Source organism: Aythya ferina (assembly GCF_964211825.1).
Source record: "Aythya ferina genome assembly, chromosome: 1".
Taxonomy (NCBI): Eukaryota; Metazoa; Chordata; class Aves; order Anseriformes; family Anatidae; genus Aythya; species Aythya ferina.
This window is the reverse complement of record NC_140296.1, coordinates 141388466-141413937: the sequence shown is the minus strand read 5'-3', so window position 1 is coordinate 141413937 and position 25472 is coordinate 141388466. Positions and strand designations below refer to the sequence as shown.

Below are 25472 nucleotides of genomic sequence, written 5' to 3'. Positions count from 1 at the left end.
CTGCTGCCTCGCCAAAGCAGCAACAGAAGCAAGGTTTTATAGGTGAGCTAGCTATCCTCATCTGCCAAAGCAACTTCACTGCAGATCAACTACATTTCCACAAACTACTCCTGACTTCCACTGCTTTACACAGTTTTGCACCCTTACCCTGATGCCATAATCACTGGTTTTGTAAGAGAGCTTAGAGAAATGCACAACAAAGGCAACTGAGCTCTGCCGTCCTTCAGCTTTCCTGAGGCTTTCTTAAGTATGGGTATCCCCAAGTCAAAGGAGACATAACAGCCACCACTACTCACTCCTAAAGATCCCAGCTTCAACCTTAATCTTTCTTGTTTTCTTCACCAGATAGCTAGTTTGTAGTTGCTACAGGTAACTGCAGTTGCTTTCAGCAAACTGTCACTTCATCTTTGACTGCAAGAAAGCCCCATGTTCTTTTAGTCAAGGAGCTAGGGGAGTACCGACTGGTCCAGTTTTCAGTTTACAAAGCAAATCAAAACACTCAGCTAGATCCCTCCTCCTCCGTGGTTACACCAAAGATAACCTGTCTGTTTGGCCTGCCTTCAGAAGGGTTACAACACACGTCGAGTTCATGCAAGAACGGACTGTCTGAGCAAGGCGTGCATGCACACTCCCTCTGCCTCCCTCCCTCCCTCCACTTCGTCATGCAGTAGCGACAGGGCCGTAAGTCCAGGGTTAAAGTACCAGCTCAGCTGCTGAAGGCATGGAGAAGAGACGGGCAGGGTTATTGTGCATTGGAATACATAGAACATCACCAAACTACCTCCAGGGACCGTCTCCAGCCACGCCTGTACCGCCTCATGGCGTACGGAGGGAAGGTCGGATGCTGAATTTAAAAAACAATAAATTGTAAGAAATCAAAATCAGACCATCAGTAAGCGTCTAAAACAGAAGAGTGACAAAGGGAGATTTTTCAGCAGCAAATACAGGAACAAAACACATGAGATGTTAAACAACCAATTCCAGGTTTGGGATTTAAGTTGAGATAACAAGGGCCAAATCTTCCTTTAGGATTTGCTATGTTAGAGGAAATACAGGTGGCATAGTGAAAAAAATGCAGCATCTGACTAGCAGGTTGCTGCTGCTGTGCTGCACTCAAAACTTTGTACAGGAAGGTAACTAACTGATGGAGCTGAGCTGCCAGGGTTTGAATGCCAGCAGATGAGGAGCACCTAATGAAGAGTACAAGGGGCTTCTATGTACTGCCATTGTCCTAAACATTCAGATCAAACCTCATCACCACCTCTACTCTGATAAGCTCTCCAACAACCTCTTATCATGGCTCATCCAGGAACAAATTTGTCTACTGAACTCAGACCAAAAACTCTGAGCGTGTCCAAAAATGCTTATTTGCAATGCTCCTTTTAAAAAACAAACTGCTGATACGCCTGCACATACCTGTACTGTGTTAAGAGTGTGATTGAAGCAGCTATCTATTGATCAGGATTTTCCTAGCTTAGCCTAGTTTGAGGGGAAAAGAAGAAAATATTGCTTGGCTTCCCAAAAGAAGCTGGAAAGGTGACAAAAATCATTTTGGAAGGATCAACACAGGTTTTCTTCTAGTTTGCCAGCACAGCTGTACCAATACACTATGGAAAAACAGGAATTATAAAATGTAGACTAAAAGAAAGAACTCAAACTGTAGTGTCACAGGCCCTCGAGCAGAAGATAAAGCAACCTCAGTTGCAGTAAGCTGATGAAACTGTGTTAACATTTTCTTTTACTTAGTGTTCTTAAAATTTAAGCAAGTACTTGAGGAATATTGAATGTTACAGGCAGTGGAACACAGCCTGCTTCTCACTGGTAGGGAGCTAATTTCACACCAGAAAATCCCAGTGCAAACTGCAACTGTAAGCCTAGCTGACCTGAACTGGAACTGTGTATCAAGTTGGACCATGACTTAAACTAATAAAAATAATAAAAAATAATAAAAAAAGAAAAGCCATCCAGAATTATGAGGAAAAGATGATTAACTGGAATGGAATGTGATCAGGCAGGATGAAGTAAAGCCCTAGGCTTCTGTAACTCAGATCAATCACGAACATTTCCTGTGGAAGACACCCCTTTTCATAATATACTTATTCCCCCTCCAATTCTGGTACAATGGTTATAGACTTTGATAGAAGACCACCACACAGTGACAGCATCATTAACCTTCACCAAACTTAGGTTCTGCACAGGTAAAGCACCTATGACATACTTACCTTAAGACACACTGCAATATAGTCTAGAACAAGGACTGTAGAGACTGAGAGAAGGTGTTTATAAAATGGCTAGACTGTTGCCAAAGTAGGTATACTGTCAAATCTTAAACACAAGAAGTCAAAACAACCAGTGGTCAGAGATGCAAGCCCTTTGAACTCCATCATTCCCCAATAACACCAGATGAATTTACACAATTTGAGAACCAGCAGTGGAGAAACAGGCCCAAGAAAGAAGCCGACCCTGATCAAACTTTGCTGCATTTTGTATGCAACATTATCCTTTAATTTTCCCTAAAAGAGGAATAGAGTCCTCACTGCCACAAAATCACATGGCACCTACCCCTAACATCAGTTACCATGGGCTGATTACAGGTACTACCAAATCTTGTGTACAGTGCGGAAGAATGCTATACAGTCAAAGCAGGCACACAAACAGTCAGAGGAAGTCACCACCACCAGAGAGCTGAGGAAGCAGTCATTTTAAGTGGGCAATGACCTGAAAAGCAAAATGTTTAACCAAGTGCAATTTCAGACAGTAGTTCCTTTGGATCACGGCTACCCCGGCTGAAGTATGCTGCTCTTCAAGGGCACAGAAGCAACAGAGCTACGCAGCTGCAACTGTGATCTAGGAACGGATGGAAGGACAGGGGAAGATTACCTCTGGAGGTAGAGGACTTTGAGGTTGGCACCATTTTTTCCTCCTCCTCTTTTTCACGGATGTGTGTCCAGTGCACATCTGCCAGGATCTCCAGAGGATCAACCGGGTTTACAATCTGCTGCAGCCTAAGGTTTCCAGCTACCAGGAGGAGGACATGGTATACCAGAATATGGGCAGGGTGGCATGGAGGACAGGGAGGAAAACATGGGACAACAGTGGAAAGGAAAGGTAACACATCATAGGAAAGGAAATAAGAAAAGAAGAAAAGATAATATTACTGGCTAAGACAGTTTTCAAGACAGGCAGAAAAAGTTCAGCATTGTGTGCACACACACTAACATAGCGCTCCTCAGACTCCCCATCAAAGCTGAATGCCATTCCAGAGGCAAAGAGATGCTATTAAAAACTCCATTGTAGATTATCTCTATTGCAAGCAGCTTCGCTGAAATGAAAGACATTCTCTGGGTGTCCAACAGATATGTGATATGTAAATACTAATTTGGTAGAAATTTCCAGCCCCTTCAGCCTATTCTTCATGATTATTGTCAAAGACATCTTGCTTTTAAAGGCAAAGAACAACTAGTAGTTTGATTCACCAAAACAAAGTCTTTCATACCCTACTATCAGGTTAAGTACTCCTTTCTATGCTGGGTAAATATCTCCTTGTGAATTAAATCACATGATGAATCTCCAAGTTGCATTTGTATGTATATGTATGTGCATGTGCACACACAAGCAGACTTTCACATTTAAAACAGCACTTTGTGCACTCCCGCTAATTTGCACAAAATGGGTACAATTCAAAGGGTACAATTGTTTTTCTGAAGAATATAATCATTTTCATTATAACTTAACAGCACCTCCACCTCCCCTGAAGGGACTTCCTGTTGCAAAACTGAATCTGTTTAAAAGATATTGCGTTATTTCTCAGTTGCCTGTCTACACAAAGCTCAGATATATATTGCTAGTCAAAGGAAACAACAGGCACACCACTAAAGCAACTGATAAGCAACTTGCTTAACTGCTGCAGAATGTCCATGCTGGGAGCATCTAACCTGAGGTGTGTATTATATTGATAAACCCTGTCCCTATTGCTGTCTGTTCTGGGACTGTTGCTCAGGTTTTATTTACCCATATTAAAATAAGTCATTCTACAGGGGACAAAGTGTTCAGCATCTGCAGAAGTGATCTTCAAAAGCAAATGACTCATCCTAAAAAGTAAAATGCCCACTTAATTTATAAAGCAATAAGTCAATTTTCAAAACACACGGATTACCACTGTGTAGGGCAAAATGCTTTTTCAGCAGTTTAAAGCCTCAAAAGCAATTAGATTTTCATATGCTGGACTAGTGTTTGAAGGAAACAAGAATTAGCATCAGTTAGAGGCTGCACTCATCATTTTCTGATGTCTGGTTTTAATGAAGGTCCTCTCTCCTGGCCATGTTTTCCTCAGTCATGGCAAACAGTTTGGGACTTCTGCTTCAGGAATGACTGTGTGTGACATTTGCCATTAAAACTGCAGAAAAAAAAAACAGGCAGAAGGAGCTGCAGGAAGGACAGAATCGCCAGCTGGTCACTGAAGAGGAAAAGGGTTCAGACACACAAACTCAAATGCAGAGCAGGATTGACAATTTAGCCAAGTATGTAGCGTTTTTGTCTCTGTTACCTCATCAGAGAGTTTCTTATCAATCAGCACAACCGCACGGTCTAACCAGAGCTACTGGACATCTTGCAGGGACAGGGGTCTGGGCTTTTCTCACTGCATACCAAAGCACTCGCATGCAGGCCCCAAGATAAGTAGAGTTAGCATTTGCATTGCCACACAAAATTTTGTGTTAAAAGGTTTAGGTTTGCCAGCAATGGCTGAGAAGTATATAGTCACTCAGCAAGGCTAGAAAAGAGCAGGTCCCACATGATCTGTATGTTTTAAAATGGATTTCTTTGGGATTTAGATCAGTGTAACATACACACCATCGGTTACCCTGCAAGTCTCCAGACCGAGGCCCAGGCCTGTCCTGGTTAGGATATAGGCCCTTTTCACCTTTTCCAGGAAATAAATAGCAGCTTAAACAGTACAGCCAACTGCGAAGGACTGCTCCTTGGCTGACAGGCAAACGTAACATTTTGTTGAGATCTAAATGCTTGAGAATTTCACATGACAGCTCTGTAGCCCTTCCTCAAGACTGCCTGCTAAGCTTTACAGGATGCTGGACATTAATACCACTTACATTTGGGAAGGTAGCCTTCCCCTGCAGTTCCTCTGTGGCACCTACCAGTTCTTCCTAAGAAGTGGGCAGTCTCAATGGTTAACCTTCAGTGGAACAAGAAGCCACCCACAAACCAACGCCTTAGAGGCCAGGTCTAGAGAACAGCAGCAGCTACAACAGGGGAAACTTCTTCATTTATGCTCTTTAGCCATCTTACTAATACTTCTCATACTTACCACCAGAAAAATTAATTTAGAAAAAAAAAATCTCTTTTCATTTTTTTTTCCCCTTGGGAAAAAAAAAGTCAGAAGCTAAGCTACTGTTTTTACAACTGTACGTTGCAAAACAGGCAATCTGATGACTGGCTATGCCATCTTACCTTCAGGAAGGCACTTGGATTTTCCTCCTATGTATTCTGGCTCTAATGAACCACATTGAGGGACTAAGGGATTAAACAACTATTAGAACCAAGTGCTTAAAAAAACAAACAAACAAAAAAAAACCACAAAACAAAACCACAAAAAATAACCATCAGAAATAAACTGAAACAAAATGCATTATGGAAAACAACACATCTAGTTAGATAGGAATGTTAAGCTCATTTAATGCCCATTTTATGACTGAAAAATTTGAGGGATCTCCACAGTTTGATTAGTGTCCCCAACAGTCTCTCCCCACAGAAACACATTCACAAAGGACAATAACAAAAAATGCAAGTTTGCTCACACAGGCAACCCAATAGCAGCACTTCTGATGTGTCCTATTTGTGTGACCTATTGCACAGGTACAATTAGTCTGTGCATATGGACTAAATCTGGAACTCCTAAATATGTGGGGGTCACTGCTCATGCTCATTACACTAACAAATTGTCCAGGTTTTCCAGATATCCTGAAATACTGGGAAACTTTATATTTTTCCTAAAAGCAGTGGCAATGTCAGACCTGATATATGGCACTTTGATCAGGAGATGAAGGTAACAACAGCTATCGAATCAGTTTTTAGAAGGCTGGTAATGCAATTACATAAAACACGGAATCTTCTCATGTGGGACCTGCTCTTTAAAATAGTTTCCCCTGCTTAGGGGAAATGGAAGTGGAAATGGTATACGGGTACCTTTAAATGTACCCGTGTCCTCTTCATTTGAGAGACGTTGAAGCCAGAGACCTTGCTGCAGCTCTCTCTCCCAAGGGCAATACTCCCCCTCTACAGCAGAGGGAACCACACATCCATAACATCACATCAGACACACGTGTGTACACACAAGCAATGGTGAGAGAGAGAGAGAGAGAGAGAGAGAGAGAGAAAGACAGAAAGAAACAGAGAAAGGACAGCATCAGAAAGACAGACTGTCTGGAAATCCCCCAAGACCCCTTCTTTATTCCTGCTGTATAGCAGGAACACTGCTCAACAGAAAAAACACTGGCCTGAGAACACCAAGATTTACCAAACTAAACATGCATGTTACTGTACTTAAAAAGCAGTCTCGACTTTCACAGCTCCTACGTTGAAAAAATAGCCAAGCAGGCTGTTGAGCTTGTGAACAAAACTGGCACTAAGACCCAAAATAACAGGACCTCTGCTTGCAGCAGGCAGCCAGAGACCTTTGTGAAGAAGCTCTTTGGAGTCTACTGTTCTTCACAAAAGGGAAATGTAAGTACAAAGACAAAGAAAAAGACAAGATCAGTAAGAAAATTGGAATGGTGGTGAAACACTGAAAATGTCTATTCTTAGCACAAACTTTGCATTTGGATGACTGAGACAAACACACAGAGGAAGGAGTTTTTCCCTAAGATTTTCCACAGACATCCCTCAGAGTGAAAATGAGAATCCCCTGAACTCCCTGACTTCTCATGGAGAAGGGGAGAGCTAAAAGCAGCTTCTTCGGGCATGCTAGGGCACTACCCCTGAGTGAAGCACCCCACAGCACTGAAAACACTGCCTCCACAATGCTTCTAGTTCTTGCTGCCAAATAACAAAGGGCCTGTTCAAATCCAATTCCCAATAATAATAATAAATAACAGTAAAGCAACACATTGTCACAAAGCTGGGAGTTGCACATGTTGGCAGGGTATATGGGAAGCATACTGTGTTGGTACTAGTGCTGCAACTGCCCTGGGGGGAAAAATCTTCTGGATCCAGAATGACCAAACCAAAGCTTCCCTTGACAATAACTCCCTCAAAAAAGAAAGTAATAAAAAAGTGAAAGGAGAAGTTTTCCAAGGAAAATCTTTCTTATTCTGCATGGCAAATACGCAGTTCAGTTTTCCCTGCTGTCTAGCAGAAAGAAAGGACAAATCAATCTGTCTAACCTTCACTAGACTCTTCCTCTTCCTCCTCTTCCTCCTCCTCATACTCCTCGTCGTCCTCCTCCTCCTCCTCTTCTTCTTCTTTGTACTCAATCTCATGATTCTCCTCAGCCTCAATCTCTTCTTCACTCTTTCCCTTCAGGAGGGCATGGATGCGCACAGCCTCTTTCCACGGCACACCACCCAAGTCTGAAGGGGGTTGCTGAGGCAGCAGCAGTTCATCTTCATCTTCATCTTCTTCCTCCATTTCAGACTCTGAACTACTGCAAGGGTTTAAAAAAAGATAAAGAGACAAGTAGCAAACGTTTCCTAGATCAGTCTTAGATCACTCACAAGTCATTACAATAAACAGAAGTCCAAAACATACAATGTAAACTGCAATACTTAATTTTCTGCTTTCAGTATTTCATAGGCATTATAGTGACAGCATAGACTGTGGCCTGTAGTATGATCCTTGCCCTGCTTTTTTTTTTTTTTTTTTTTTTTAAATGGGGAAGCAGCATAAAAGTGTTTGTAGAGCCACGTCCAAATACTTGTGCAGTATTAATTGTTACAGGCGTGACCATACTTGAATATCGTAGAAAGAAGTGACTTTCCTAATACCACATGGCTTTGGATAAACTGGTGCAAGAGTGCTTGGCAGTGTCATAATGTAAAAGGTCACATATTTTGATAATGGCAGCTTCTTCTAGCATTTTGGATAGCTAAGATGTTTTTGGCACTTGCTGGGGACAACCACAAGAGGCTTCAGGAGTAGCAAGATCACATAACACAACTACCAGGTGCCGAGCACTACGGCATATGAGCTAAGGAGAACAGGAGAAAAAAAAAAAGCAAAATTCCTCACTTTTCTACATCACAGATAGAATCACTGTGCATGTCTGCACTCATCTAAGTATACAGTGTACATAGTGGTAAGAAACTATAGGAAGCAGTAAAAGGATAATTACAATATTGAGCTTATTATTTGCAGAGCAAAGTCTAAAACGTGCAAAACAATAAATCGTTAGTGCTTATTAGACATCTCTGTTCAATTCTAGCAGTTTCTCTGTATAAGTAGCAGGGACAAGAAATGTAACTGTCTACACATTGACCTTTAAACTAGCTCACTCTTACATTCTGGACTACGTAGAGATACCGGGAAGAAAGATGGTTGTATTTGTCACTGGAAAATGAATGTGAACCATACCACATTCAGAGAACGCATCTGCAGGGTGAAAAGGTACCCTTTCTTTGTTTCGTCTTAATAGATCATTGTCAAGAAGAATTGCATTTATTAGAACAACAGTTGGATAAAAAATAAGGTATATTTCATATAACTTGTACAGTTGTTGAAGTTCTGATTCCCATACACAAGGTTTTTATTACATAAGCAGTCATTATGTGACAAACTGACACTTTACAAAAAATGACACACAGCAGTGCCCTTTCTTTTGTATTGCAAATAAACATATCCAGGCTCAGAACATCAAATTACTCTACCACTACATGAATATATAATGTTCATATAATTTTTTGAGATGAGATATGAGAGACTGTTTTTGATAGTGATGTTAATAAGGAAAGCACTTTTTTTCTTTTTCTGATTGTTGTGTACTTATGTCCATTGGCTCTTGGATTCTCCTCATGATTCTGCACATATACAACATGATTTTGACAAAAGTGAAATGTTCACGTTATAACCCACATTTTCACAGCATACATTGACTATTTATTTTTATCAGGCCACGGTAAAAACTGAATAGAAATGCAGTTGATTGCCATGGACTTGGTGTGTATTCCAGGAGACTGGAGCATTTTCCAAAGGCTTTACACAGATATGCTCACAGAGATAAAAAGTGATGTTCCATCTCTCCCTCCTCCCCGATTAGCAGCACACTTTCCTACCCTTTAGTATGGAAATAAACCTGACAGGTGCTGCATGCTGGCTTTTTCGTGTGCTGTCAATAAGGTTTACTGCTAGTCCAACTGTTGCCATGACTGCTGAATAGGACAGCGAGCTGCTGCTCTTCAACCAGCCTGCTTATCTCATGTAATATTGACGACATACATTCTTTACCACATAGCTCACTTTACCTTCTTTGGCTTTTATTTATAACCTGCTTTTTGTTTGACCTTCAAATACTGAGAAATGAGAAGCTCAGAGGCAGCAGTGAGATGGCGTGGTATAGTGGGCATTCCTTTCAGCTGGGTGATTTTCTGCCACAAGAAATCATTCAACAGCTGACAACTAGCGTTGGTTACTTTATGGAATTTGGATAACCAGTTGAATACCTCTTTAAAGAGATGTTCCTACACAGATGTAGTGCTGAGGAAAGGAACCTAAATTGGAAAAGAACCTCTTCTATTCCTTTGCCATACAGGTCCCATACAGCATGAGCTGTCCTACCACACTCTTTTGAAAGGTCGCTGTAACAGAGTATTAAACCAAAACTGCAGATGACATTCTGAAAGTTACTGCAAGTTAAAACCAATGAGGGCACTTAGAGGGTTTTCTCAAATGCTGTGTAGTTAGAGTTTGGTTGCTTAAACGATTTTTCCTCTTGAGGAGTTGATGCCTAAGCAAGATTAATCCTCTTTTGAAAATATATCCTTTGAATACTGCTTTCTGTAAAATTTCTCTGCAATGTGTATGCCCATGTGTACATGCATGTATGTGTGCAGGGAAGCTGGGCACCCAGCCTCAGTCTGATTTGGAGTTCATACCTAGGTGAACCTTGAAGCTCAATCCATTGCTCCATAAGACATGGAGGGAACAAAAAGTCCTGCATTTCCTCACCCTACTCCTAACCCTGGCGTTCTGCACCGAGACAGTGAAGATGATCAAATCAGGGCTTTGGTTGGTTTGTTGCAGGGATATTTTTTTTTCTTTTGTTGCTGAAAAAGTGGTGAGTCTTTTTCCATTTGTTTTCTGGTCTTTCTGTGAAATATCAAGGAGTGGATACAGCTGAACAGAAGATAACAGATAACTGTATCACCTAGAAAATTCTCTCTTTGATGTTTGCCCACACAGCTTTATCAATGCTGTAAGTAAATTGTTTGCAGCATTTGGATTTAGGGCAGATTTTTTTCCAAGTCAAACTGACAGGCAATTCAGTAACTTTTCTCCTTCCTTTCTATAATAGAGTGTGAATTGCCCGCTAAACACTGCTTTACACAAGCAAAATCTAATAATTCAGTCTATTACAGACAGAAATACCTAGTTCAATTCAAGTTATGAAGATGAATACAAAGACAGCTAAAGGTAGCAGCTAATGAGAGGAAATTAAGCTACCGAACCTAATGGGGTAGGTATTCTTTCCACAGTTCTACAAAACAACTCTTGGAAATGACGAAGAGCTTTGTATCCCAAAATACCAAAGTTCCACTTTTTTAACTCTCTTCTCCTTTGGAAATTTTCTGCCATTCACTGACCAGGAGAGTTTTGATTTATTGACCTACAGAGTTTTGATTTATTGAAATCATGACCAATAATAATAGGGCATCATACTAGTGAATTTTGGTTTAGAGCTATAAACATAAAGGACCATGAACCTCACAATACTATTAATGCCTAAACTGTCAAAACTGATTTAAGTCCTAGGCCTGACCTGGGAGCTAAGGGAGGGATAAGTAAGGAAAACAGAGTTTGCATTTCCCATTAAAAAGTCCCATGATTATTCAACCAGACACTTCCAGTTCCCAATTGTGTAAAATATGTCAAAATAGCATATTCTAAAGAAATTACTATGTTAAGAAATTAACCAAAGAGTATTATTTAAGTTTTGGAGAAAACTGCTGTGCAAGTTATTAGCAGTTCCCAGGCCCAGAAGGTCCCATTGAGCTACATGTTCATGTATCCAAATCTACATGCTCTCTGTCAAGAGTGTCAGAGTTCAGGCTATTAGTAGTTAGTTTTCAGATGCTGCCCCTTCAAATTTACCTTAAAAGATATATAAATGGCAGATTCTGTTCAACCTAAATCCTGTAAACATTTTACTGAACATAGCTTCATTCTTCACTACACCAATTCAATTCAGTTCAATTTCACATGCATAAATGTAAAGAATTTCTTATACAGCCCTATTCCTGTAGGTAATGCATTCACTGAATATGTTTGTAGGCTCTAATGCTGCTACAGGCTTATCTGAGTTTACTTCAAGAAGACTACTGGGCATTCTGAAAGCTAAAAAGATAAGGGTTGTTATTGCTACAAAGAAAAGTAGATTAGAAACCACTATGAAGAGACCGAGAATTAAAAATTGTGAGATTAATTATAAAGTTCAGAAGCATTCTTCATCAAATATTCTCTCTCACTGATTCTTGCAGCACCTATTTCCATGAGCTCTATTTGCAAATACTTGGATCCTAATATGTTTACACATCCCTTTGCAGATAAAAGAAAATTTGTAAAGGTGCAATATACTTTTCAACAGGCAAAAGTACTGCTTCAAACTAAGGTCTGTTAGGCTTTCCATCAGCAGTCAGTCAGGATTACAATGCTCAGTGTTTCAAGCTTGAGTCTTTGAACTAAAAATGTTATTAAATTGTGATGCAAAATAGAAGAAAAATTAACTTTGGAACCCACTCCCATTTGAACCTGTGTTCTGCTTGCTCAAAAGACTCATTTGCCTTTAATATAATATTCAAAATAAATAAATAAATAAATAAATAAATAAATAAATAAAACTTAAAATTTCTTTCCAACTTAGAACTGAACTACTCAGGACTGAAGTATTATGGTACTATAGTTATCCATGGCATTATGGTACTATAGTTATCTTCCAGGAATGGTAGTAAGTTATTTAGAAGAACAGAAACTACGATGTAAAATATTTATGTACATACATGAAATACTTCCAAGAACTTTAGGAAGAGCAACCTGGCAAACAATATGTTAAAAACAAAACCAAAAAAAGCTAAGGGAACAACAGGCAAAAGTCTGTTGGGACCGTTATAAGAAAGCTTATGGTCACTGCGTACTAACCTGCTGGGCACATCCTCTTCTGTTCCTTTGTCCAACACACTGCTGAGGTTATGCTCTGCTAGCGTCTCTTCAGGAACCTCTTCCAGTTCTTCTTCGCGCTGCAGCGACAGTCGGTAATTCTCCAGCTCAATTCGCTCAGGCGTGCCACGCAACCGCTTAGCGAGGCTGGGCTCTTCCAGCCCATTTACATTAGAACCTAAAGAACAAGTCAGTGAATAAACAATAAATGCAACAGTCAGGACTGTAATTTTTTAAGGAAATTGAGCAATTGGGATAAAAAGGGCTTGAGGCAGAGGGATGTAAATAAAGTGAGAGAATACCTTATGTCATTATCCTGTTCACCACTACTGGCAGAACCTCTTGGGGAGCCAGACTGCAAAAGGGAATCTTAGTGTTTTTGGCTAACAGATGCTGAAAAGAATGTTAAATGTCCTAGTTGAGAGAAGACATAAGGATGTTTTAACTGCGCTGGAGCCTACATCATAAATACTGGGGAAGGCCTGGCCACAGGCTGGCTGTATTCTCTGAGACCAAGTAGGAATGCCCGGGGGCAAGCCTGCTGCATGATGTCAAAACTGTTACTGGTCAAGCCAGGTAGGTCTGTTAAGAGTTAGAGAGTGAGCAAGTATCACTAACACTTAAAGATGCTGAGCGGGAAGGGATGAGAAAATCCCATTTGGTGTGAGTTTTAAAACTTTTTTGGATTTGAATTTATTTTTTAATCAAAGTTTGAGATGAAATGAACCACAGGGAAAAAAGTAGGTGAGATGTTTGCAAGCGCGAACACCATGAGTCCCAGAGACTTGCAAGGGCATATGAATCAGACATTTTGAGAGAAGTATAGAGAAGCTTCATTCACTGTAGCACTCAATTAATTAAATTCTAACCCACACTCATCTATCTCTTTTTAAAATTCTAGTATTTTAGCTTTAACAGCAAGCCACTGTTTACCCTTATGCAGCTTACTATTTACTGAGCCTAATCTTTCCTAGCTTCTGTTTTGCTACGCTAAACAAACCGAGCATTCCTCTCATGAGATAAGCTCTTCAGTGCACTGATCACCCCCTAGGTCTCTGCACCTGTCCCTGTCTGGATTAATCTTTCCAGAACCTACGTGATCAGAGTTATACACAGCTTTCCAGATGAGGTCTTATCAGTGTAACATACAGCCCTGCCAGAAATCTCTCATCTGACACACCCTGAGAACACATTTGCTTATTTATATGCCACATAATACTGGTGGCTTTTGTTTATTGACTGATATTCAGATCTTTCTCCTTCTCTGCTTTCAACTGATAAGCACCTTGCTGGTAGCCAAATCACTTTCTTGGTGCATGACCTGGTACTTTCTACTATTACATTTCTATTTTTAATACTACAGTCCACAACACCATGCAGCTCTTAGTGTATGACATGCCTATCCTCCTCTGCATTGATGAGGGCTTGAAATGTTGCCCTAGCAATAATCTTCATTAGCAGATTTTTCCTTTCTGGCTAGTAACCTTAGCAAAAGCAATATAAAGATCAGTCCCCAGATCTTTTTTTTTTTTTTTTTTTTGACACTCCATAGTCTGTGGGTGTTACCCAACCCCAGTAATTCCATTTTGAGTAAAACCTCTAAACTCTCTTAAGCCAGCTCCTCAGCTACTTGACACTTCATGTACTACCCCCACATTTTACCAGCTTAAATATTTCCACATGCCAGCTTTCAGGTACTTTACTGAAGTCCAATTTTTGGATGCACTGCATTTCCCTCATGGAGGTAGTCAGTTACTTCATCAATACCAGCTGTCAGACTAATCTGGCACAGCCTGTGGTGAATCCATGTCACATTTTATACCACTTACCTTCATGAGGTCAAAAGACTTCATTTGCAGAACTAGCAGTCCTTATTTATTCCCCTCAAAGAAGGTGTTTTACCTACTGTTTTGATTAACAGATCTGTACTTGTTCAGATCACCTTTTTTCCTTTTTTTTTTTTTTTTTTTTTTTTTTATATGCACGTCATACTTTTGTCACCCAGCAGCATTACCCTGAATTTGATAGTCAGGGTGCATCAGGATAGCCCGATTTAAACATAAATTACTACCAAAAAGCTCACAATATCACTGTACAGTTTTTCCAGTTTTCTGAAACAAAGATTATTTGGCCTCATTTTACTTCCACACATACAGTATAATAATACTTAAATTTTGCTTCCAGCTTCATTGGGTTAATTTCCATTTCCAAACCTTGCTATATATACACTAACATCTTTTGCTCCCATGTTCAATGCCAACCTCCCAGCTGAAATCGGAGGCCAAATATCCACTTGCTATCCTGGCTGTTCCTAAAACTGCATTTAATCTCAGACTCATCCTCTGTGGACCCACTTCTGTTTTTCCTCATCTTGCTTGTACTTAAATACTTAAAGAATACAGCTGCTTGTTTTCCTTTCCTATACAAATCTGAACCTAGCACAAGCTTTGGCAACATTGATTTTATCCTCACATGTTTTGACCTCCAAGACAACTTCTGTTTTCTTTCTCTGTTCTTTGTAGTTTATCAGTTTATTCCCGTAATAGCCCTTATTATGGACAATTATTCACCCAGTAACATCTCAGTTAAAGGACTACCTAGGCCTTGCCATAATTAGTGGCGTTACTTTCAAATCCCTCTCTAGAAAGATAAAATCTCATGAAGACAACTGCCAGGAGTGCTCTTCCCACTTGCTTGAACCTTTCTATGATGTGGGCAAGTGGCTGCTGTGCCCTTGGCTGTAACTCCCAGGGTTATTTATGGTACAAACCGTGGCTTGCTCAGGTGGAAGGAGGGAGCATTACCTTCCATTTCCAAGCACACAATGGTCTCTACCGTTTCCTGCTGCTAAGCCGTATGTTGTATTAGTCCTTTCAAAGTTCAGTGGAACTGAACTGCCTCCTCAGCTGGGATTCACATTTCATTTCATTCTCTCTAGATGGTGATACCACCTCAGCCAAATCTATTTTTGCAATCTGTGTTACATTCCCCAGCCCTGAGTTCACAGTAACAGGGGAACTGACCTGGAATATTGCTCTGCCAGTTCTGGCTGACATGGAAAAACCAAGGACTCTGGGTAATGGAAGAACATCAAGGTGAAGGAAAACAAAGAAAGAATTCACCAAATCATCATAAAACGAGAGTTTTTCTACTTGGAACTTTTTACACAACACAGCGCTCAGCTAGGCTCAGCTATTTCCAGAGAAATATCTTTTCACAGACTGTTTTTAACTTGCTCTCTTCTGATGCATACCCCAACATAGCTGAAATGTCCACAAGCAGAAAAAAATGGATGAAAACGAGAAGAATGAGATTTTTTTTTTCATCTGACATTATTTCATTCTTCTGTTTTTTTTTTAACAATCTTAAGGTTTTTTGTTTTGTGTGTGTGAGTGTTTTGTTTGTTTGTTTTTTTGTTTGGTCAGCCTTTTCAAAGAAAAGTAAAATACATAATATCATTTTCATATAATTAAATCATGTGAATGGAATATTGGAAGAAAAAAAAAAGAAAAAAAGAGATGCTTGTTTCACAGCCTGGGCTGGGAACAAAGACCAGTAGCAATAACTCTAAGGTAAAAAAGGACTGAAAATCAAGCTGACATCTGTTTATATGCATTTCACTAGCATATATAATCTTTCAGGCATGTTATTCAATAAAAACAAGTTATCATTAACCTTCTAATCATGAAGACCCTGTATCAGTATAACATGTACCAAGAGAAACAAACCAATTCTGCCACAGTATAAACACTTAAGTGTGGGCAAATGAATCAATAAAACTGTTAAAAATTTGAAAAGATGGAAAATCTATCCAAACTTAAAGGTAGAAGGATGTGGTCAAGCCAGGATATCCCATAAGCTTGGTAAGGGCTCTCTGTCTCAAAACACCTACAAAGTAAGAAGAAAATTCCCAGCAATTCTCAAATTCATGTATATAGCTACACACTTCAGATGCTGGTCACACGCCTCCGCCTTACTTTGCACATAAACCAGCTCTGCATTGAGAACATAATCCAGGAGCTCAACTGATTACCAACATCAGCAAGGGATCTGTAAAAGTTTGGTCTATGTGAACACACTGTACACAAGACTTGGTTTTGTTTCTAAAAGGTGCCATGAAGGATCATCTGGCTAGTTGCAAAGCCACTGTCAACTTTGTTACCAAATGTGAAACAGGAGAAATGCTACCAATAGCCAAATGACGTTATCAACTATCAGAAAGAAAGCATTACAGTCCACAAACCTAGCTAAGGGACAAAAGTAAGCAGAAGATATAGGTTTAGTTAACATTACAAAATGATGAACAATTTCTCCACATCATGCTATAGAGTCGATTCATTTGAAGCTACCAAAAATAAATAAATTGGCAAAGGGAAAATTGTGGATGTCCTACCCTTATTTCTTCTCAATATATATGGTGCTGTATGCATGAACAAGGTCTATTTCAATGCAGTTCTTGTAGATGCTAAAGCCTTGCTTTTTAATGTTCCTCTGGAGAGGAAAGGTCCCCCTCTCAAATTGTCATGCTGTATTCCCCAGGCTATTTTGTAGCTTGCCAGTGGGAAATAGCTGCAGAGTACATTCATTATCCATTATCTGACATTCCACCTTGTCAGTACATTTGGGCCCAAGGCCAAAAGCCTGAAATCGGTCACAACTGAGAGAAAAGGGGCTGATGAGGCTACATGTGCCAGAAAAATGCTATGTTATTAGCTAGGGAGGGGAGCTACCTGAAAGCCAAGAGCAGTTTCTCATGCAACCAACAGATCAGTTAAAAATCCACAAACAACATCCAAAATAGGATACATTTTAAAATCTGATTCTTTACTTTGGAAGAGCAATGGGCCACAAACATTACATAGATCATCCAAATGGAACTGTTTTTCCTAACAGGACGGGCTGCTTAGCTGTTGTGTGCAAGCTGCCAGAGTCCTTTAATTATTCTCAGCCTTGACACGGCCTGCCTCCTGTAAAGAAAGTCGCATGATCAGAGATAACATTCCTACACCGAACTGCTCCTTGCCTTCTGCATGAGTCCTTTTCTCCATCCTGATTTCAGCAACTTTGGAGACTACAGGAAGGTCTGAGAATCTCCTCTTGTGAGAGTATCCCATCTCTATTTTTCCCCAGATTTCTATAAAAACTCCAGATTATTCTCATGAACCAGATGAAACCTTGCCAGGATTACTCCCTGACATAATACTTGCTGAAGACATAGGACAAAACTGGGAATCTGAGAACAATTAATTTTTCCCCCAAGGGAAACTACCTGCCTTTGCCTAAATCATTTCTGTGTCACTGTACTAGAACTTGTTTTTCATTAATCATGCAGTACCTCTGCACTTCATTTTCTTAGTCAAATCTGATAAGACTGCAAGCTCTCCAAGGTAAATGTCATGTCTTGTAAAGTATGGATTTAGTATTTTGCACAGATTCAGATGGGGCCTCAGGGAGGCACAGCAACTCAAATAAAAGAATCTACTGAGAAACACATGCAAAGGAGGGAATGAGTTAATACATTTCTCAGTACAATCTTCATTCTGGATTTCTTAAATCTTGTGCTTTTATAATAGTCTGAAGCACTTTACCTGTTTGTTTTCAATCCTCTTTTCCAGTCTCTTAGATTACTTCCTTCTCCACACAAATGTTTGAGAGCACCGCTATCTATATCAGATAAAGCAACTGCCATGGGTACTACATCATAACACGTATGACAAAATACTGAGGTGGAAGTTGGAATTTTTCTGTGGGAGTTTAAAAGTAATGCAGTGAACAGAGTCAGATATGCCAAATGTCCTCAGATTCCATTGTCATTAATCTGTAAGAAATATCTTTGAGGGTAATGTTTCTGAAGTTTGCTTGCATTTCAACAAAAATTATCACTGAGTTATGCAGAAGAATACAAATGATCTAGAATAGCATTTTTGGCATCTCATTTTTCATTTGTTTTAGTGTCAGATTGAATTTCATTTTTTTCCCAAAAAAGTTTCACCTTTGCCCACTTTAATTCCTTTAACTGCCTCTTTGTACTTCAACTCCACTCCTCACCTAAGGGCCTTGAAATGTTTTACAAGTATTAGCATATTAAAACAAGCCTATTTTGGAAGTAGGTAAGTACTGCAGAGGCACTGCACAAGTCCAGGCACAGAGATTAAATACCAGCAAGTCAGCCTCACAACAGATTAGTGGCAGTGCCAGAAACAGGATCCAGAATGCCCAACTCCAACCCTTTTCTCTCAACTTCACCTTAAGTGAAGACAGAAGACTTGGAAATAAGGAAGGGACTAACAAATGTCAGATATTAAGCATCACAATTATATGGCCTACACGAGCAGGTTCAGCAAAGGCACCTCCTGTGAGATGCTTGTTGTGCTCACAGCACAGTGTGCACTAAAACGGAGTGCTTAGTACTGACGCACACACGCTGCTGGATGCTGTACATACTGAAACAGTAAGTCAATTAAGATATCCCACTTAAGTAAGTGCAACTGATTTCTTTTGAGAGACATGGCCAGAAATCCTTTCTTTAATCCTCTCCAAAATTAGTATCTAGCCACTTAAGAATTTTGGTAGTGTTCCATTTGCCAATATGAAATATACAAAACATATAGCTGGCAAATCTAAAATCACCTACAGAAGTGTGTTAAGTAGAGTTTTTTGAGGTTAGGAAGAAGTTTTTAAGTTTTTAAAACCACATGCATCCTCTCTTCAAAATTTATCTTCTCTTCTAAGAAAGGTCTCTAGAAAACCAGTGGCAAGAGCCCTTGCAGGATGGGTGAATTCTTGTCACTGCTTGTTCACAAAGCCTCACATCACATACTGCAGAACTGCACATTTCCTGGTTGCATCCCCTGAATTTTGATAAGCACATCCACAAAGCCAAAAGGGTAATAAAACACCTGCTCAAACAGAGGAAAGAATGCATTTATTTGAATATAAATACATAATAGTCATCAAGTGTCAAAGTTATTTTGATATAATGTCTCAGTGTTCTCTCTTACTATCCTAGGGTATTCTCAAGTCCTCAGGGAGCCTGGATTATTCAACTATATTGGGAAGTTGTCAAATCTTGAATTATCTCATGTCTGCATTTCCAGCTTGTTCCATATCATGTTCTGCTAAACATAAAAGCTCTAAATTCAAAGAGGACAGTACAGTAAGAAAGCAAAATCTATTCATAAGTAAGCCATCCAAAGTGTCCGTGCACAGGATTCAAAATGAGCTCAAACCAGGAGATTACCCTACTTAAATTTGTCTGTAATGCACATGCATCAGTCTCAACAATGAATAATAACTAACTAAACGTTCTAAAAGACGTGCCTGAGACCCCTGCTAACCCCTCAAATCTCAGTCCTCAAACTGTCACCAAACCAATTCATCCTAGCAAATCTGGGAACTAAACAGAGAAACGGAGATTAAACTGTACAGACAGAAAGTTGTTTTATTTAAATATCCTCTGATGCAGAAGTACCCAACAGAGAGTTATTAAAGAACCAGCACCATTTCTAGTGCAGACCAAGAAATTTTAGAGCTTTACTTGATTCAACAGCACACAAAATAAAAATCAGTGAGATTCCTGTTAATATAATACTGGCTTCCTAAGCAAAGAAGAACAGTGAAGAAGCACTCAAAGGCACCCCAAAAACCAGTATCACGTGTATGGGAATAACTGACAATAAAATATTCAAGGAATTCTGAAGCTGCAGAAACCATAGATACCATAGAAACAAACTTAAGAAGATGCAAGTCCTCCTCCACGACCTGCAGCTACAACTAAGTTCTTCATATCTCAGATACTGTCAGTAAAGGTGGAAGCCCATTCTCTTCATACTTACAAATGTGAACTGGACCGACTATTGAATGGCATTAGTAACTTAGATATCCATCTCATTGATGTTGCAATATTTCCCCCCTGCTCCCACACTATTCAGTTAAAACAGACTTGTAGAATTGTCAAGAAAGACACTGACAAAATGTTGCTTCCTACAACACTGGTAGAGCAAGAGTAAAACAGCTGACAAGTTGATCGATCTTTCTTCATTTTTAGTGGAAGCCAGCAAAAGTGAATATATTAATCAGTTTTATTTCAAGGTCATCTTTAATTCACATTTGTGACTTGAAAACAAGTCAAAATTCATCTGCAGCTTAAACCACAAATTATGTTTGAGAAATATGTGGTGTTTTTCATAACAAATGCATGAGGTTGTATTATTACATAATGAAAGTTTAAAGCTCAGGACATATTTTAACAATATAGAAAAGCTGTCTTCACTACAGCAGAGGTATAGAACAATCCAGGAATGTATTTCTGGACTCCTGGAAAGAGGCCAGTGTTGTAGACAGTGGGTGGAGAAAAGAAACTGGGGAAAGGAGATATTAGGTCACTTAATCCAAGCCCCAGTGTACACTGCTAAGCTTCATTCTCCTTAATGCAGCTTTTCTAGCAGAGAATGTTACCATTTGCACAGATTCAATTTTTACTTCTGTTTTAACAGGTTAACAGCACTATGGAGATGAAACTCCTACATCAATTTATATTTTTTAAGTTGGTTAATTATTGGTATGTCCGTTATCCAGGAATATTGGTAAGTCAATAATGTATTACCTATCATTTTCCATTTTGTTGGTATCATCTGAGATGTCTGAGCTCTCTCCAAGCATCTTGATCAGCTCTATCATTTGTTGCCTGGCCTTGTTTCTATTTCTTGAAAGAAACTGAGTGTGGGAAGGATAAAGAGCAGTAAAGGATAATCTAGCTAAAGATAACATTACTTTGCAGGGATAAGTTTTGTCCTGGAAACTATTAAAGGTATATTACCTCAAAAAGCCACCTGGGATGAGGCACACCCAGGAACTGCCAGGGAGCAAAAGGAAAAGAGAGAAAGGTCACACTGTATTCCAAAATCACCTTGACTTTGGCTCAGGGTTTTTCCCCTTTTTAAAGTAAGAGATGTTCTTTGTTTTAAATTCCTTTGGAATTAATATTTAAGAGTGACTGTCCAAGAATTATCTTATCCAAACTGTAACCTCTTATGTTGTTAGAAAGAAAGATTCTCCTCTACTACATAAGACTTCAGGGAGCTTGTTCATAGTGGCATCCATTTCTCACCACATGTATGTAGCAGCCTTCTGAAATCTCTCATTTCACCAGGAGGTATCAGGCAAGGTGATTCCCACTGTGCAAATAACAAAAAGCTAAACCAAGGACACTTCCATCTAAAAGTACCAGAGGAATCTATCAATACAAGGCATGCCTTTTTTTTTTTTTTTTTTAATAGAAGTCTGCTCTTCCAATTCCATCTCGGATCCTGGAAAATGTTTTCACCATTAAAGAACAAACAATCAGTAACTAGAAATTTAATCATACATAATAATAAAGTCTGGAACACCAAATATTTTCAATTTCCCATTCAAATGGCAATCAGATTCAAAACAGCTTTGGAATGGATATCTTCTTTCAACTACTGAACTACCCAGTCTCTCTTCTGCTGTAATTTACGACAGAATTTCGTAATTACTGGATCTCAGAATATATTTAGATACTAACCATGTCCTCACTTGAATTTCTATTAATTTCTGGCAATTACAGGAAAATATATTGGGAAATACTTGTCCTAAGTAGAAGTTGCATACAATTCAATAAACATCAGCATCTGCTCCCCTTATTCTCTTGCGTGGTTTCCTAGTATCTGCACTTATCCCACCTACTCTTGTGTAACTTGTAAAGCAATTGAATATTCCAAGAAATCCAGAGCTTCATACCTTAGTGGGATTTTTTTCTGAAGCTAAGAAAACTCTATTACATAGGTATATAGCCAGGTATATTCAAACTCCATGACAGTTCCAAAACAAAGCTTCCAAAAGACCTAACTGATGAAAGATAACATACACATCAGTTCTGATGTTTTAAATCACCGAGTTACCGAAGCCTGAAAGTATCTGAAACATCTCTTGGGTACAAAAAAAAAGTCCTATTTTTAAACACTACTACCCCCAGGCCATCAGATAAACTTCTATAACAGCAGAAAGGACAGTTATGAAATTTTCCAAAAAAAGAAAACACAGCCTGCTGGGATGACAGCAAACATGAGAAATGTCAGACTAAACATACATTTTTGAGAGAGGATGTAAGTAACTAAACAGAGCATAGAAGTGCCATCTTGTCCTTAAAGAGCATCTGCCCTGATTTGTTTTGAAAGCCTAAGATAGGCTCTACGTTGCCATGATCAGCTCAACAACTACTACTCCACCTTTCTCCTTATCACTCTTCATAGAAGCAGGAAAACAGGTTCACTGTTGACTCTGTGGTATCTGTTCCTTCTCTTCAAATATTTTCCAATTTTTATTTATTTATTTTTAAGTTTGCTTTTGTCCCCTTGTTTCCCCTTTGTATTTGAAGATACATTACAAACTGCATATCTTAGTATCTCATGCTGCTGTCCACAAGCAGGTGGTAAACCTGCTACAGTCTTGTTTTAATTAATTATTCATTCATTTTATTATTTTTGAAGTACCTCATGCCTTCTCATCACTGTTACAGAAGATTAGAGGAAAAGATCTACATGAAACAGTTATGTTACTTTCTACCATAAGAGATGAAGATTATTTTGTCTAAAGTAGGAAACAACTTGTACACAGCAGGCTTTCTACACTACCCTAGTGTCAGGTGTTGCAAAAGAAATCGTCTATGCCAGTGTTTCTCTTGGCAAAACTGCTACCAAAATTAACCTGATGAAGTAAGCTGTTTTGGGATGCACAGTGGAAAACACCTTAATATTCCTTAAAGCTCAAATCTTACAGGGAAGTTTCCAAACACCCGTAAAGGCTAATTCAGTTGAGCTTCAATTGAAGTAATTCTGTTTTCAAGGAAATGAAGCATTCACACTCCCCACAGACTTTTGTGCACTTTTAATGGTTCACTACCTCAATGTTATGAAGTGATTTACACACTAAGTACGTAACCTTGCTTTTAAACCTCGTCCTTAATATAGTGCTATTTATATTGTGAAGTTCAGTCCTTTAATTTCAGCTCAGGGGTAAATAAATAGTAGTTAGCGTCCACATAAGATTTTCTGCAGATTATTTCTTTGGCAACTACAAGTGAGGATAGCAACTGCAAAAAAGTATACATGACAGCTCATTTTCCTCATCTGTAGGACAAAGATCATATTTAATCTATTCAACAAGTACAGCAAGTCCTAAATAATGTTAAAGACTCTCAAAAGCAATGGATGCAAGTGAGGGACAAATCTGTCAGAGTCAAGACCCTAGAATAACATATGCTGGAAAATCAATGTGTTGTCTTTACAGAACTAAAGCAAGGAGGTATGTACACCCAGCAAGAGCATAGCCCACCCCAAATCTTCTACTTTCCTTCCTCATTTTTAGGCCAGTTCATTTGCTCAACAAAGTTTTAAAATAATCGTATTTGACACAGTGTGTTATTTGGCGCTTTACTTACAGAATAAAGTTTCCTCTAGATTAAATAATTTTAAGGTAAATATCCTAGGTTGGAATGGGAGTGAGGAGAAAGTGTGGTGGTGAAGAGAACACTTGACAAAGGTTCAGTTTTGCTTCACAAGCAAAACTAGGGTGTCTTTAACAAAAAGTGACTTTTGAGTGGCAGGGTCATGGAAGGAGCTCCCTGGCAGCACCCCTCTGCCAGAGCAGGATCCAGAGCTCAACCCTTCCCTGAGGCATTAGTAAGAGAACATGTGAAGTCATCAGAAGAACCACAGGGACAGAAACAGAAAGCATGAGAGATATGTGTAGACTTCACAAAGAATGAGGTGAGAGTGACTGGGAGCACCCCATTATACAAATATTTGATTTCAGATAAAAATTGGAGAAGCCACTGTCTACTGTACTGTGAACAGCAAGGACTGTCTGACTTCACCACAGATGGGGATGAGCTCAGGAAGTGCACCTCCCTCCATATATATATATATATATTATTTTTTAACAAAAATTTGATTTCTGAAGACAATATATGTACCTGTAAAGTCAACAGCTTTCCTGATACAGACCAGTGGAAGCTGTTCTAGTGGCACATGGAAATGACACTTCTAGTTCACACACCAGCATATGAAGTTTTATACTGAACACTGACAGCTCCTTCTCAGAAATGAAAGTCTATTTTAGATTCAAAATTAAGAATATTCATCATGGTAAAGAAAAACAGAAGGCAATTTCAAAGGCATAAAGTGATTATTTTCCTCTAAGAAAGGAAATCGTAATGTGTAAGAGTTGGTTTCACATTGCAGCTCTGTGATCTACCATTTAAACACAGCTACTCTGGCCAAATCAACCCACATCATTCACAATTAGATGCTCAAAAGTCATCTGCTATTACAAGCTTTCAGTTGTAGTAGAAAGCATGAGAAAGCATCTGAGATAAGAAACAGAATGATTCACTAAGGGAGGCTCACCCAGTATATCTTAGAGAACAGGAAAATGTAGCTCAAAATTATGAAACAACTCCACATGTTGGTCATAAGAACATAGTAGAATAGTCTATTAATGGTCTTGAGGAATGGAGGTCATCTCCATGTGTCATCCCCCTGAGAGGAGAGAACCATTTAGCTAGAATGTAAGAGACAGGATTTGGCAAAAAGGCTTCACATTTACTCATTTTATACCTCTCCATCACTTCTAACATCCCATCATCTCAGCTGCTGCTGTACAAATAAGAGGAAACAGATCTTGCCCCAAAGCTTACCTGTCACACCAGATGCAAAGGCTATGCCTCCCTGCTCCTCTGGGTTGACTTACACTGCCTCATGTTCTTCCTCTCCCCTCACAGATGGGTTTCACTGCCCTGTTTACAGAGTGCTAGAAAGAACTTTGGCCTGTAGCAAGGCACACAAAACAGCCTCCCAAATTGAAAAAAATCAGTGAAGCTACAATACTGACAGTGTATCTACAGCAAAGAGGTAGAATATTTGGTATGAGGGTCCTTACCACTTTTTCTACAGAAATACATGATGCTGTCTGGGCAGTGTATGCCCTGCAAACTGAGGAAACCACAACATAACAGCAACATAAAATAAGAAAATAAATAAATAAACAAATAAATAGAAACAGGTACAGAAGTG

At 39.2% G+C, this 25472-nt stretch overlaps 1 protein-coding gene across 17 annotated transcripts in view; it reads right to left on the bottom strand.

The window, feature by feature from the left end:
- Positions 1-25472, bottom strand: part of MICAL3 (microtubule associated monooxygenase, calponin and LIM domain containing 3) — a 176864-nt gene that overhangs the window by 38408 nt on the left and 112984 nt on the right. For 14 of the 17 annotated variants that reach the window (XM_084498682.1, XM_084498674.1, XM_084498689.1 and 11 more), the window contains 5 exons: positions 12361-12556; positions 7398-7657; positions 6202-6291; positions 2881-3018; positions 782-844 (listed from right to left, as the gene is read on the bottom strand). In XM_084498682.1, the coding sequence (XP_084354808.1) occupies positions 782-844; positions 2881-3018; positions 6202-6291; positions 7398-7657; positions 12361-12556 (747 nt within the window). The remainder of the gene's footprint in view (positions 1-781; positions 845-2880; positions 3019-6201; positions 6292-7397; positions 7658-12360; positions 12557-25472) is intronic. The other 3 variants (XM_084498676.1, XM_084498681.1, XM_084498678.1) reach the window with 2 other exon arrangements.